The 14000-nt window shown below is 51.5% G+C and overlaps 6 protein-coding genes across 7 annotated transcripts; 1 reads left to right on the top strand and 5 right to left on the bottom strand.

The window, feature by feature from the left end:
* The first annotated feature begins 120 nt into the window (after positions 1-120).
* gry (trafficking protein particle complex subunit 11 gry) lies at positions 121-13843 on the top strand. 2 transcript variants are annotated; one of them, XM_002134864.3, is made up of 10 exons: positions 121-936; positions 997-1227; positions 1306-1746; positions 1805-2203; positions 2274-2714; positions 2821-3011; positions 11982-12496; positions 12579-13382; positions 13443-13637; positions 13709-13843. In XM_002134864.3, the coding sequence occupies exons 1-10, from the start codon at positions 197-199 to the stop codon at positions 13736-13738; spliced, it is 3987 nt and encodes a 1328-aa protein (XP_002134900.1). In that variant the 5' UTR covers positions 121-196; the 3' UTR covers positions 13739-13843. The 2 variants fall into 2 exon arrangements, with proteins under 2 accessions (XP_002134900.1, XP_033241062.1); XM_033385171.1 differs by lacking the exons at positions 11982-12496; positions 12579-13382; positions 13443-13637; positions 13709-13843 and adding an exon at positions 3194-3433.
* Positions 4114-5111, bottom strand: LOC26533666 (trypsin alpha-3-like). The gene has a single exon (XM_015187378.2). It carries the CDS (start codon positions 5102-5104, stop codon positions 4340-4342), a length of 765 nt encoding a protein of 254 aa, XP_015042864.2. The 5' UTR covers positions 5105-5111; the 3' UTR covers positions 4114-4339.
* LOC4813360 (chymotrypsin-1) lies at positions 5194-6066 on the bottom strand. The gene has a single exon (XM_001353430.4). It carries the CDS (start codon positions 6040-6042, stop codon positions 5266-5268), a length of 777 nt encoding a protein of 258 aa, XP_001353466.4. The 5' UTR covers positions 6043-6066; the 3' UTR covers positions 5194-5265.
* On the bottom strand, positions 6174-7167 carry LOC4813235 (trypsin alpha-3). Its single transcript, XM_001353429.4, has one exon. The coding sequence runs from the start codon at positions 6987-6989 to the stop codon at positions 6198-6200; it is 792 nt and encodes a 263-aa protein (XP_001353465.1). The 5' UTR covers positions 6990-7167; the 3' UTR covers positions 6174-6197.
* On the bottom strand, positions 8832-9939 carry LOC4813457 (trypsin beta). Its single transcript, XM_001353431.4, has one exon. The coding sequence runs from the start codon at positions 9917-9919 to the stop codon at positions 8933-8935; it is 987 nt and encodes a 328-aa protein (XP_001353467.2). The 5' UTR covers positions 9920-9939; the 3' UTR covers positions 8832-8932.
* On the bottom strand, positions 10093-11126 carry LOC6900512 (trypsin alpha). Its single transcript, XM_002134865.3, has one exon. It carries the CDS (start codon positions 10918-10920, stop codon positions 10108-10110), a length of 813 nt encoding a protein of 270 aa, XP_002134901.1. The 5' UTR covers positions 10921-11126; the 3' UTR covers positions 10093-10107.
* Positions 13844-14000: the final 157 nt, after the last annotated feature.

Below are 14000 nucleotides of genomic sequence, written 5' to 3'. Positions count from 1 at the left end.
CTATTATTTACACTTTTTTGCATAAAAACCGTGAAACAAATTGGAGCCCTAAGGCCGGGACGTAGCAAGGTGTCCTGAAAGTACATGTTACCAGTGTCATAAGTCGGTGCGACACGTGAAGTTCCCAATAACTGTAATTCGCGACCAGCCTTGGGACAGGCAGGGCAGCAAACTACAATCACACAAACACAAAACTATGACGATTGATGCCACCGCTCTGCCGTCGGAGTTGCTCGTGACCCCTCAGCCACTGATTGGCTTCTGCGGCCTGGACACTGCGCGGCAGGGCGTGCACAAGGCCATCTGGGATGGGTTTAGCGGGAGTCTGCAACGGAAGGCGGCGGATCGCGCTGCGGTCCAATACAAGTTGCTACCTCCGAACTATGAGTTTCCAGTGGCCAAGCCCAAGAGGGCCTCCTACGAGTGGTACCATCCCAAGGGCATACTGAAGCGGAACTGGATGCTAAAGCACCTGCATGTACTGCCCTCTGTGGTGGTCCTGTTCCAGGACATGGAGTGGAACGATTTAGAATGGACGGAGAAACAGGTGCAGTGTGCGGCCACTGTGCAGGCCCTAAAGAATGCTCTCCAAGAGCGAAATACTCGACTGTGCCTAGTGCTTCTGCAGAAGGCAGCACCGCTACCTCCTGGCGAGGATTTGCTGGCCGCAGAGCGAGCTGCCAGTTTGACTTCAGCCTGCGGCATAACCAGCAAAATGTTATTCATACTGCCGCATACGGAGCACCTCATGGGCTACACGTTGCGTCTGGAGTCCGCGTTCCTGGACATGGCCCAGTCCTACTACGCCCTGATGTCGAAGAGAATACGCAATCATCGAGACCAGCTGTCGGCGGCGCATACCACCCTCAAGATACGTCACCAGTTCAAGCTCGGCTTTGTGGCGGAGATGCGGCAAGACTTCAGCACCGCCCAGAAGTAAGTATTGTTTTGCTCTTGGTCTTTTCATAAAATTAAATCAAATCCATTATCCCGCAGACACTACTTCCAAGCCTATGCGAATCTGGATGAAATACGCATCAACGATAGCAATTGCGTGGAGATCAAAACGCTGGCCGGGTTTCTCAACTACAAAATCTGTCGTCTCATGTTCAAGCTGAAGACCCCGCGGGATGCCATCAACCAGTTCATTATTCATGTTGAGAAGTACAAGCCCCGCGTGGGTTTCAAGGATTTGGCATTTGAGCACTATGCCTGGCTAAGCACGCAGTAAGACGGATCATTATTCTCATTCTCCCGATAGGTTTGCACAAATTTCATACTTTAAAATTCAAATGTTCATTGCAGACATTCTGTGTTCGCCGAGCTGTTCTGTGAGGCCATCAAAAATGGACTGCCCGCTCTTCAGACTCAGCATCCCGGCATCTATTACCACAAGGCAGCCGAGTATGTGATGAAACGACGCGATGCCGCCCAGCAAGCCTTTGCCTCTCTGCTTGACTCGGGCGAGGCAGCACTCACAACAAATAACCCAAACCCTTTGTCCCTGTACACGGAGTTCTTTGGCATCCGGGCCGTGAAAACAGGCGATCTTGTCGCCGAGCAGCAAGCCAATGTGCAGCTGTGCGAACAGGAGCGCGGCTATAGCCATTCGGTGGCTATTATAGCTCTACTCAGCCAGGCCATGGCACAGTTCAAGATCTACAAGTGCCTCAGGTTTCGAAAGAAACTAGCTATTGATATGGCCGAGGAGTATCTACAAAGTGGGGATCATGCCAAGGCATTAACGTGAGTGTTGACATACTAATAGATGGAGATACCTTTATTCGAATGCTGTTTATTGCAGTCTATATTCGCTCATGCTGCCCGATTATCGACAAGAGAAGTGGTCGACTATTTTTACCGACGTCTTGCTGAAGACCTTGCGGTGTGCCCTGCTCTCGGCCTCCGTGGCGGACTACATAGCGTGCAGTATCGAAGCGTTGTCCCTACGCCACCAAAGCGAGCAGAAAGATAGGATTCTGCTACTGGATAACCTCTGGCAGGTCTACCAGGGTGTGCCGCCCATGCCCAGAACTCAATTAACCGAAGACGCTCTGGCCCTGTGGACCAGTGCATTGGCCTGCGTGAAATCTCCCATTCCAATCGATTTCGATAAGGTCAGCGACGTTTTGGAGATGTGCGCCACATTCGAACGAGTCCAATTAAACAACGACGATGTTCTGCAGCTGCAGCTCATAATCCGGTAAGTGTTGTCTCTTTACATAAAATGGAAATAATAGTTGAAATAACTCCTGGTTTGATCTCCTCTCTAGTGTGCTCACAGACGTGCCTTTGAGGATTAGGAGCTTCCATGTGGTTCTTGCCGATGCCGGAAACAGCCAAAATAACTACAAACTAGAGGCGCTCAAGTATTTTTGCTTTCCAAATCTCCTGCAGCTGCGTACTCAGCAGCAGAGGCAGCAGCAGCCGCAACAGCAGCAGGAACTTGTGGATCAGCCAAAGGCCTTCGAGAAAAACACGATATTGGAACCAGGCTCGTATTATCAATTCTTCTGCAGTACCGAAGCGCAGCAATTCCACGAAAACACCCAGCTGCGTATTGTCCGCGTGGAGGCTCTTATGGGGACCGATCAAATTGGCGCCCTGCTCACGTGCAGCTCCAATTACACACGCCAACCGTTTCGACACCACACGCGCAGTCGCGATCTCGATGACAACGTGACGATCAATCCGATTTGCTATATTGCGCCCACGTAGGTCAAACCGATTCGTACCGGAAGCTGAAATTGATTTCCGGACGATTGCATGCCACAATCAAGCATTTAATGCACCACTGAACACCGTTTGTTTTCGTTCCAGCTTCCATTTGGTCACGCAAACAAACCTCGGCCATGGGCATGCCAATGGCACAGACGGGGAGCCAGAGGCAGCCACAAGAATGCTGGTCAACGAATACTATCCAGTTGTGATAAACATATGCAATCCCTACAATGTCTACCTCATGAATGTGGGTGTACACATCAGTGTGCCTGGTGCCCTAAGGAACAGCGGTGAGTGCATCTAGGCTGCAAGACTATCCACACTATGAGTCTCTGTTAGACCTTGAATCTGTTCTAGAATGATACATATGTCCGCTTAGGCAGTTTATTGGGTTGGCTTGGCTTGGGTTGGGTTCTTTTACATATTCAATGCCTTATCGATGAAACTTCTAACAGTCTTGACACTCGTATAGACGCCTGGCGAGTTTCGGCGGCCACAGCCTATCCCCCACGAGACGATACCGCACAGTTGGCCCTGGTAGGTGGCTGGTCCGCCCGAATCTCCTTCGCAAGCATCCTTTACGCCAGGCACGGCGGCGCAGAACATCGTATTGGTGATGGTGCCTCGTAGCTTGTATTGGCTCATGCAGCTCTTGCGAGGGATCAGGGCCACGTCCACGCTGCGCACCTGCATGGAGACACTCTTGCTGCGTTCCGAGACTAGTCCCCATCCCGAGACCTTGATCAGCTCGCCGGCGTTCCAGCTGGAGTTGCACAGCTCGATGGTGGCTATCTTGGGCCCGGTCAGAGGTGTCTTCAGCTTTAGCACAGCCACGTCTGTGTGCAGGGTGCGGCTGCTGTACGCCTTGGGAGTATACACCTTGGCCACGTCACTCCTAACGCCTGGCTCCGTGAGTCGCGTGGTGCCAGCCACAACCTGCATCCTAGCTGCTCCGACTCCCTTCACGCAGTGCGCCGCCGTGACCACGTGCGTTGGTGTGACCAGCGAGCCGCCGCAAATGAAGTTTCCGCCAATGCGGAGGTTTATCAGATAGGGGACGGTACCAATATCCACCGGAATACCGCCCACAATACGGCTGTTCGCCTCGTTGGTGGGCACGACAATTGGCAGCAGCCGAAGCAGAAGCAGCAGCAGGAGCAGGTGCAGGAGATGCCAGAGTCCCACTGGCATCTGGTGGCATCGGAGAAGCGTTCCCGCCCAGCGCTTACACACAGAAAATGCGAGTATTTGCGGCTGTGTTTCCGAGCAGCAGCTGCTCACTTGTGCAAACAGCTTCCAGTTCCGACTCGGGGCGCGCGTCTGTTTGCTGTGGCTTATATTTGTATGGCAGTGGGGTATAGATGGGTTCTTTTAGGAAGTCATCGTTACAAAGCTTACACACATATTATTTTATTGCGCAAATAATAATTACTTTAATCAAACCATTTTGTCTGGATTTATCGCGACGAGTTCATCAGCCAAATGGAATTCGAATTTAAATTGAAGCCCGGCTAGAGCTGACTCTTTCTCATATCTCCCACAGTTTTACTGACCTTTTCGGGCGGGGGATATGAGAATGCAGTTCAATATGGATCATTACTCTGTTGAATCCCCAATGCTAGCTGCCAATCTCCTGCAACGTTCTCTCGATGAAGGAGCGCACACGGACACTGGCCACACTGGTGTAGACTCCAGGGTAGGCCAAGCGGGCGCAGCCAAATCCCCAGGAGACAATGCCGCACACCTGACCGCGATACACGAGCGGACCGCCCGAATCGCCCGAGCACGAGTCCCTGAGGCCGCGCACCGAGGCGCAGATCATGGAATCACTTATCTTGGCCACTCCGGCGTAAGACAGCCGGCACTCTGCTCCGGGCAGCATCCGCACCATGGCCGTACGAACCTGGACGGCGGGTTCGCGGTTGTTCTCGCGCGTCACTCCCCAGCCGCTGATCCTGGCATAGGCATTGCTATCCGGCGGCATGCGGCAGGCAGCAATGGTGGCCACGCTGCCAGCGGAGAGGGGAACGGACTCTCTCAGTTGCAGCAGGGCCACGTCCATGTCGAAATTGGTGGAAGAGTAGCTGGGCGAAAGGTGAAAGCTGGCCACGCCGCGCACCACGGGCGACGCTTGGTCCAACCGACTGGCACCGGCATGGACCGTGTAGTCCTCGGGCTGAGCCCCATACACGCAGTGGGCCGCACTGAGCACGACGGTGGGCGAGAGAAGGGAGCCGCCGCATAGGAAGAATCCTCCCTGGCGAAGGTACACCAGATACGGCACCTGTGCGATGCTCGTCTCCTTGCCGCCCACAATGCGGGGTCCACTGCGGGCGACAGCCATTGCGGTTTGGATGATGCAGAACAACCACAGCCACTCCATTACGTGCTCGGACTGTGGAGCATCTGATCGCCAGCCTCTGACCCATTTCAACCCACAATCAATCAATTTTTCAAATGATTATTATCGAATTAGTCGACTGCCATACAATGGGTGCAGCAAAGAGATTAACTCTAATTTATTTCGATGGAGATTCCAATAGATTACACCCTGCAATGGCGCTCGAGGAGGTTCTGGAGCCAGTACTTGATGGGAGGGCTACTAAGTCGGGTGTAGACGCCCGGAGAGCCTCTTCCGCATCTATAGCCCCAGGAAACAATGCCTACGGGACGGCCTGCCTGGAGGATGGGTCCACCCGAGTCGCCCACACAGGCGTCTCCGCCATTCTCTCCAAGCGCACAGAACATGTTGTCGGTAATGGGATGCAACATGGTGCGGCGGCACACGTCCTGAGGCACCAGCCCCACGCAAACAGCCTGCAGACATTGGTTCCAGTCTATTTTATATTCGTTTGTTATGCCCCAGCCTATGACTGTGAATTTCGCTCCTTTTGGCAGTTCGTTGAAGTCAATCTGGGGCAGACTTTCATTGGAAATGTTGAACGGTTGCTGCAGCCTGATCACGGCCACATCTGAGTCCGATTCGTCCTGAGGGGAATAGTGGGGCGACACCATGGAGAACGAGGCGCGGCGCACATCTTCAGCCGCCGACCCATCCCCCAAACACTGCAGCTGGGCGTGCACTGTCACGTCGTAGACGTGGCGACGGTTCTGCAGGCAATGGGCTGCCGTGACCACGCAGCTTGGTGTAGCCAGAAAACCGCCGCATCTGAAGCGACCGCCCCGCCGCAAGTTCACCAGAAAAGGATACGCCCCGATGGGAGCGTCGTGGCCTCCATAGATTTTGATCAGCTGCGGCAAAGAGAGTCCGTGAAGCTGCCCAAGGAGGGCCAAGCAGGCCAGTAGTCGGAACATTTTCATGTGCGGATTATCGAGCCGCAGCTTTTATGCGGTCCCAGCATTCTGATAGCGTTCTGCCAGCGGCTGCCGCATTCCGCAGTAAATTGAATGTCGATGGAGTTTGATAAAACTAAAGAAGTTTATTGGCTATTAAGACTACCAAGGGAGAAGGGCACTCAGGAATTCAGCTTCACGGTGTTCAGGAACCACTCCCGGATCTCGGGCACGCTGGTGTAGACGCCGGGCAGCGCCGAGGCGCAGCCGTAACCGAACGACACTATGCCCGCCAGTTGGCCTTTGAAGACGAGCGGACCCCCGGAGTCGCCATCGCACGAGTCTCGTCTATAGGGCTTCGAGGCGCACATCATTGATCGGGTGATGCCATGGATGCCTTTGAAGGCGGACAGACAGGAGGACCGCGACCACACGGGCAACAGAACACTGTGCACCCGTTGGGCCGTGCTGGAGGAGGTGGCACTGGTGGAGCCCCAGCCGGACACCTTGACTATCGCTCGGGGCGGAACGGGCTGTGAGGCCAGTGCAATGGTCTCGATGTTGGCGCCCACCAACGCCGATTGCAGCCGCAGGGCGGCCACGTCCATGTTGAGGGTCTTCATGCTGAAGTCCGGACGAATGGCAACAAAGTCCACCAGACGGATGGTGGCATAGGGACCTGCCTGGTTCGACGCCCCGCCATAGATCTTCAGTTCGTCCTTGTTCTTTCTGTACACGCAGTGGGCCGCCGTGATGACCCACCTGGGTTGAATCAGCGAGCCCCCACACATCTCTGTTGAGGTCGTGACCTGCACGAGGTACTTTTCTTGCTTAATGCTGGATACCTGGCCCCCAATGATGCGGGGTTGGATCTGCATACTGTCGGAACTGTCGGTAGAAACCACCTGTAATCCTAGGACTCCCAGGATAGGCAGTATAAGAAGCATCATTGAAACCAGGCAGCGGACAAACATTGTGGATAAGCAACTAACACTTGGGGATGCTGGAAGATCGGCTTTTATATCACAGCAACCAAATCAAATCTGCCGAAACGACAGATCAACATTTGCACAATTGTTCAAGCAACAACTTGTCGATTCGGAAGAGCTCGGAAGAGTGTGAGAGCGGAAGTCCAACCGTGCCAACCACACTCACAACAAAATTCTCAAAGATTTGTGGTCTATAAATACTATTCAACAGAATTATGATGTGCAAAGAAGGAAGCACTTGCCGACATTATTCCAAACGCACACATTTCTGTAAATGCGATAGAGAGAGGCAAAAACTAATTTTGTATTGAATCAGCATCGTCAAAGATTTAGCCATGTCCGACTGTCTGTCTAGCCGAATCAACCAAAGGATGTTTGAGAGATTCAGAGCTAAGGATGCATGTATTTGAAGAGTCTTATACTATCATTTCAACGCATACCAAGTTAAGTTAAGGAAAGACACTCGCTATTAGCCAATTCAGTTTTGAACTACTGCGTTATGGTCAAAAAGCCAGATGTCTCCGTGATCCTTCTGAAATTTTCTCGCACTTGTGATGAGAGACAAGAAAAACATAACCATTTAAGAAGTATGCTCTAATTTTAATTGTTGCATCCCGTTTATTCTCTTTCCACATAAAAGAACTATTTTATTAGAATTTGAAAATATTTCATTTGTTTCCATTTTTCCGAAACTGTTTTTTATTCCGCTACATCATCTTCTATCTCTCTTCTGATACCAACACCAGCTATGTTGCTTTCTCGCTTCCTTTCGCCTGTGGGCGCACACTGCACGAGGAAGAGCGTGAAGAGAGAGAGGGAAAGAGAGAGAAAGAGTAAGCGCACTTGTTCCTTCTGGCTATAATTATGATCCGATCTGAACCGGAGACTGTCCAGTCTGGTAGATATATAGTCAGTCTCTATGATTCTGCGCTTTCCCATATCTGTGGATTGTGTATGCAACAGATAATCGTCCTTTGGGTGGGCGGTAGGGGGCTAGACGAAATTTTGAAATGCTCTCGTAACAGGGTGATATCACAGGAGTCTGCACACAAAATTTGGTTGCTTAATCTCGTATGGTCTCTGAGATCTAGTCGGAGCCGGACTGATCAAGAATATATATTTTTTATGGGGTCGGAAACGGGTTCTTTTGAAACCCATCCCACTTCTATAAAAAATCGAATAGACTAACAACTTGGCAGATACAAAAAAACCATAAATATTCTGATAAAATAAGCACACAAGCATTATTTTGTATACATGTACGAATACTTTCCAAGTTTACAATTTTATTTCACTTTAAAAGACAGAACTTCCAATATTCGCGAGTAATTTGCGCTTTTCAATCAGGTGGCTTTACAATAAATAATAGAAATATAAAATATTATAATTAGGCCAAAATATCGGGCTTTTTTGCCATAATGCGCTATAAAACATATTTATGTTTGTGATCTGCATGTCAGGAAGACCAATAACTGGCTGTGCTGCTGAGAAAATGGTACTTATGGTAAAGTGTCTTCCGTTTTTGTGGAGATCTGAAGCGAGTGTACAAGCAGTGTTAGCACACGTGTGCCATATAATCGTAGAAAAATCAATATTATCGCTAGCTTCGAGCTGTCACAGTTAGGAATAAGCTAGACCTTCACTTCGCGAAGTTATATTAAAAAAAAAGCCTATATTTAGTTGGACTTCTGTACGAGCCCAAGGCGAGAAGTCTTTGTTTAAGCCAGTTGTTGGTTCTAGGCTGTTATTAGTCAGGTGATATTTGACGTGTTCCGTCTTTGAATTCCATTTTCCTATCTAAGCACACAAGAGTGTGCTAGAGTAGTGTTGTCTTTAACTGGATTTATTTATGGATTAAGCAAAACAGCCCTGTCTTGTGGGCTTATTATTGTAGGTCGTAGGTTCAGTGACTCTCAGGGTTTAAGATCCTAATTGTTCGACATTATGCGGTTGGCCCATGTTCGGATCCTGGCCACTGCTGTGTACACGCCGGGATATCCGGACCTGGCGCAGCCATAGCCAAACGATACAATGCCCAGCAGCGTTGAATCTCTGGTTACTGCACCGCCGGAGTCGCCGCTGCATGAATCCTTCTTCTTGCCGCGGGCGCAGAACATGTATTTGGTGATGGTGGCCAATCTGCCGTAGTCCTGGCTGCAAACACGCTGCCTGACCACCGTGATCTGCGTGGCCCGCAGCGTCCGGGAAGTGCTGCCGCCTTCACTGGTCAGACCCCAGCCCGCGATGCGCACCCTGGAGCCCGCTTTGGGCACGAAGGACCCCATCGAGATGGTGGCAATGTTGGTGCCTGTCATGGTTTCGTTCAGCTTCAGCAGTGAGGCGTCCATGTTCATTTTCGTGGTAGTAAAACGGGGTGCCACGGCCGTAAAGACCACGGAGCGCACCACGCCATCGCTGCCGTCTAGAGTGGTGGTTCCTCCGCGCACCAAAAACGACGAGGCAGTTTGCCCCTTCACACAGTGTCCGGCGCTGAGAACCCAAAGGGTGGATATCAAAGAGCCGCCGCACAGGCTGGTTCCGCGACGCACCTGCACTAGGTATGGGGCCGTGCTAATGGTCGTCGTAGTGCCACCGACAATCTTCGACTGGATCTTGGCGGGTGTCGCTGTCTTTGATGCCTTGCTCGGGGAGGTCTTCTTTGCGACAGAGGTGCCTCTTCTCACAGCTTGTCTGCTTCGGGCGGTCTTGGCCACAGCTTGACTCCTATTCGTTGCCAGTTTGCGGACGTTTCCGTTCCTCAATCTCCTTCTTGCCCGGTTGGCCTGCGCCGCCTCGGTCATCTGGGCCAGCACGGCCAGCAGCAGCACAGCTAAGATCAGGTACTCCCAGCGGCAACGCATCTCGATGTGAACTGTTCTGGCGGTGACCTTGCCCCGGCTTTTATCTCTTCGCATTTTGCCGAAAAACAAGCTGTGACACGACACCTGTGCAAATACTGCTCCCCCAATAGGAGGGCGGGTATCAATGGTTCTTGTTCTTGAGATGATGTTTGATGGAAGGTGACGTCGATGCGCGAAGACCCGTCAGGGCTGCGAAAAAACTATTTAATGATCGGCGGCATTGGATTGGGGATAATCCCCTCCTAGCAGTATCGCCGCATGGTGTCTGTGATCCAGTCGGATAAGTAGCTGACGTCGGAGTACACCCCGGGGCTGTCCTCGTGGGCACAGCGATTCGCCTTTCCCCAGGAGACAACTCCCACCAGAAGGCCATTGGCATTGACCACAGGTCCGCCGGAGTCAGCGGCGCAGGCATCTTTATGACCCGGCACCGAAGCACAGTACATGCTCTCGGTGATGTTCCGATACCCGTCGTACAGCTTCTGGCACTCCTGTCGCCCCATGACGCGCACGTGGACGCTGTGCAGCTGATTCGGCAGCTGCGTGGAACCTTCGTCTGTGAGGCCCCATCCTGAGACGCGGACAAACGAGCCGGCCCGGGGCGATCTGATGGCCAGGCGGATGGGTCGGGCTATGGGCGCCTTGAGGGGCTGCTGCAGCTGAATCAGCGCCACATCGTGGTCCAGCGTGGAGTGGCTGTAGGCCGAGGGCAGGAGGATGTTCTTCACGTGGCGTGCATGGCGAATATCGCTGAGAAACGTGACTCCACCGCGCACCACAAAGTCCTCCGGCTGCCCCTTTACCAGGCAGTGCGCGGCCGTCAACACACAGTACGGGGTCACCAGGGAGCCGCCGCACTCAAAGTTCCCATTTCGTCGGATGTTCACCATGTGTGGCTGGTGCCGTACCTCGCTACGGTGGCCGCCTACCACGCGTGGACTCCGCTGCAGGTCGACCGCCTCGAACGACAGCTCTACCATGGCACCCGAGCCACAGACCACCAGCAGAAGAAGCACAAAAAGCAGCAGCAGCGGCAGCGGGAAACCAGCGCTCATCTCAATCTGTCTGTCTGTGTTGCTTGTAATGGAAACTGCACTCGACTGGGGCCCCCAACAGCACTCTACAATTATTTATAGAGCGGAACGGCACTGACCTTCCCCAACAGGCACCAACAGCCACCAACAGCCGTAGCAGCCACCATACAAAACACCTGTTGGCACACACCATTGAACTTGGGTCGAGGAGGAAGTGAACCATCGTCAATGGGTCGCCTCTTGACTTCAATGTAACTTTTTGTTTGCTTTACTGCCAGTGCGTTCTGCCTGTAATATGTATAAGAATACGTACCGTTCAGCTAGAAAGCGAAATGTTTAATTAAGACGTCGAGTTTGTTGTTCAAAATTATGACTCGTTCGTCGTCCAATACGATAGTGAAATGTTTCAAAAGTTTTTTTTACTTACTGTTCTCAAAAAGTCATCAATTCGAGATGTCCGTTGAAGATTACAGAATTCCAAGATTACAAGGCGCATCATCAGTCATTTCTGTTTCGATGGCTTTCTCGTGGAAAGGTGCTTTCTCGGACTTACTAGCTACAAGAAAGAGACCCAGCCGTTTTAAGAGGCCCAGGGCTCAGATTTAGCTTCAGTATTTAGAAGAATGGGCAGTGAAAATTTCATATCTGGCAGACATATTCGACTATTTAAATGAGCTCAAAAGAAAACGAGCGGGAAAGTTGTGATCCGCGAAAAGGGCCGCAGCTATAGTTTATACCCGGTACTCAGTCAGTATTAGGTGAGTTTAATAATTTAAACATCTGTCTCTTTTTTTTATCTATTCTGGCACCAGCACCACACACACCGCACGAGGAGTGTGTGGGTGTGAGAGAAAAAGAATGAGTAAGCACGTGCCTCAGATCCACTTTCACCTCGAATGTTTGGTACAGTGGAAAGCGCAATGAGCTACTTACCACTAAGTATCTATGAATTTTAGACATAGATGCAGCGTGTCGGGTCACCTAATGTGCATACATTACATGTATATGTAACGGACTCTATTTGTTATTGAGGAACCATGAATGTCTCCATTTAAATACCTTTATTCATTTTTTATTCTTAGTATTCCTCACCACAGACATCTCTCCGGGTCGTCAGAAGCTGCACACCCAAATCCAAATAGATGTGGGGGAGCTGTCCGGCCAGAGCAGCAACACGGCCACGTACTACATCTTCAGCCTGGCGGAGACAGAGATCAAGCTGCAGCAGAGGCTCAGCTACACGCTGGATGTAGACACTGGTGGGGCAGGGAGCAGCGGGTCGGCTGGAGCCAGAGCCAGCACGGCGCCCAACAGCTCGGAGTCGACTCCCGATCACAATGTCAAGAGCATAGCCCTCAACCTGGCAGCCATATCGCCGGTACAGATCGAGTACCTAGACGAGACGCGGCTGCGAAAGTCGCGCGACGACACGGTGACCGTGAGATGTTACAGCGACTTCAAGTTCAGTGCCCGCTTCTACACACTCAACCGGAAGCCGCTGAACCAGGTCTATCGCGGGGAGAACTTTCTGCTGCGGGCCAACACGGAGGTGCTGGCCGTGGACGATGTGGAGATATTGGATAGCTTCTTTATATGTGTAAGTAGACCCTTCCCCAGATAAAAGTGTTTTCCAGTTGATGGTCTGCTCCTCCTCTCTCCTCTCTCCGCTCTCCATTCAGGATCACAACCTAGTGCAATCGAACTACAGCTTTAAGCGGAAGAAGTACACCAATAAGTACAGCGCCGGTGACCAGCTGGAGAGTGTGATAGTGCTGCGCACAAACGCCACAGTTCAGGACTGGACGACTGCTCGGGACCTAGATCAGCGTGGCAAGCTCGAGGGCAAGTCTTCGTCCAGCAAATTTATTAGGCGCCCACCGAAGAGCCCCAGCGAGGAAAACTCTGCTTCAACGGCGCCTACCGGCATAAGCTCCTACATGAACAAGAGCCTGGTGGCCAAGATTCCCACAACCATGACCATCATCAATAGCAACTCGGCCGTGTCCACTGCTCTGCAAGTGGCCAACTCGGGTGTAATGAGCAGCTCCCTGCATTCGGAAGACGCGAAGCTGGGCGAGGATGCAGCGCCTGCAGGCTCTCCCTTGGAGGGTGGCAAAACTACTCGCGTTGTTTACAACAAAGCGCTGGAAGCTGTGCAGGGAACGGGCCATTGCCGGGGCTTCATCAAGGGCATCTATACGCTGGAGGAGAACCCATCCCCGGCCCCTGTTTTCGGGGTATTTTGTATACGATGGCGCAGGGCCAATGCCAAGGAGGAGAACGAGTCCAAGTTCATTATCAGTGGTCTCGAAATTGCCGAGCCACCGCTGAACATCTATTGCACCATCGAGGAGAAGATGTTCGTGAAGATGCCAATGGCCTTCAAGGTGGTAATCAAAAATCCCACAACCCATGTGCTTCACCTGATCGCCACGCTCAGCATCAGCAAGGCGGATAACTTTATATGTTCCGGTCACAAGCAGGTGAGAAACATCTACAACAGTGTGTCTAAAATGTTACTAAATTTTGTATTTATTCCCCAGTTGGACATCTCCATAATGGCGTATGATGAGAAGGAACTGGTCTACAATCTGTATCCCCTTCAAGTGGGATGGCAAGAGCTGCCCGTACTTAGCCTGGAGTACAACACCAAGGCGGACCCCCAGAAGAACGACATTCACAATGCCTTGCTCGACGAACTGGTGCTGCGGGCACTGCCCAAGCGAGTCTTTGTACTGGTAAGTGGTCAGCGCTTGCTCGATGGCCTTCTTCGGTTCTAACGCCTGTCTCTTCTCCCATCTCCCCACAGCCACCACTGAAGCAACAGACCACCAAGTAGGGGTGCAGTGATAAGCTAATGGGCGATGTAGTTAGTTTTAAGTTTTAATGTTTAAAATATCATTGCTACGAGTATCTATAAAATTAAACTACACGTTATCCTTTATTGTGTGGACCTTTTACACCTTCGGCCTCTACAGGCACAGGAGCTCTAAAAATGTTGCATATGTTGTCAGACTAGCTTCTAGTTATTCTGTTGGCCTGATTAATACGTGCTATATATAATACACTGAATTCCAACAGAATACAATGACAGATCTGTT

Source organism: Drosophila pseudoobscura, chromosome X (assembly GCF_009870125.1).
Source record: "Drosophila pseudoobscura strain MV-25-SWS-2005 chromosome X, UCI_Dpse_MV25, whole genome shotgun sequence".
Classification (NCBI taxonomy): Eukaryota; Metazoa; Arthropoda; class Insecta; order Diptera; family Drosophilidae; genus Drosophila; species Drosophila pseudoobscura.
The sequence above is the reverse complement of the archived record's forward strand: the minus strand, read 5'-3'. Positions and strand labels throughout refer to the sequence as shown.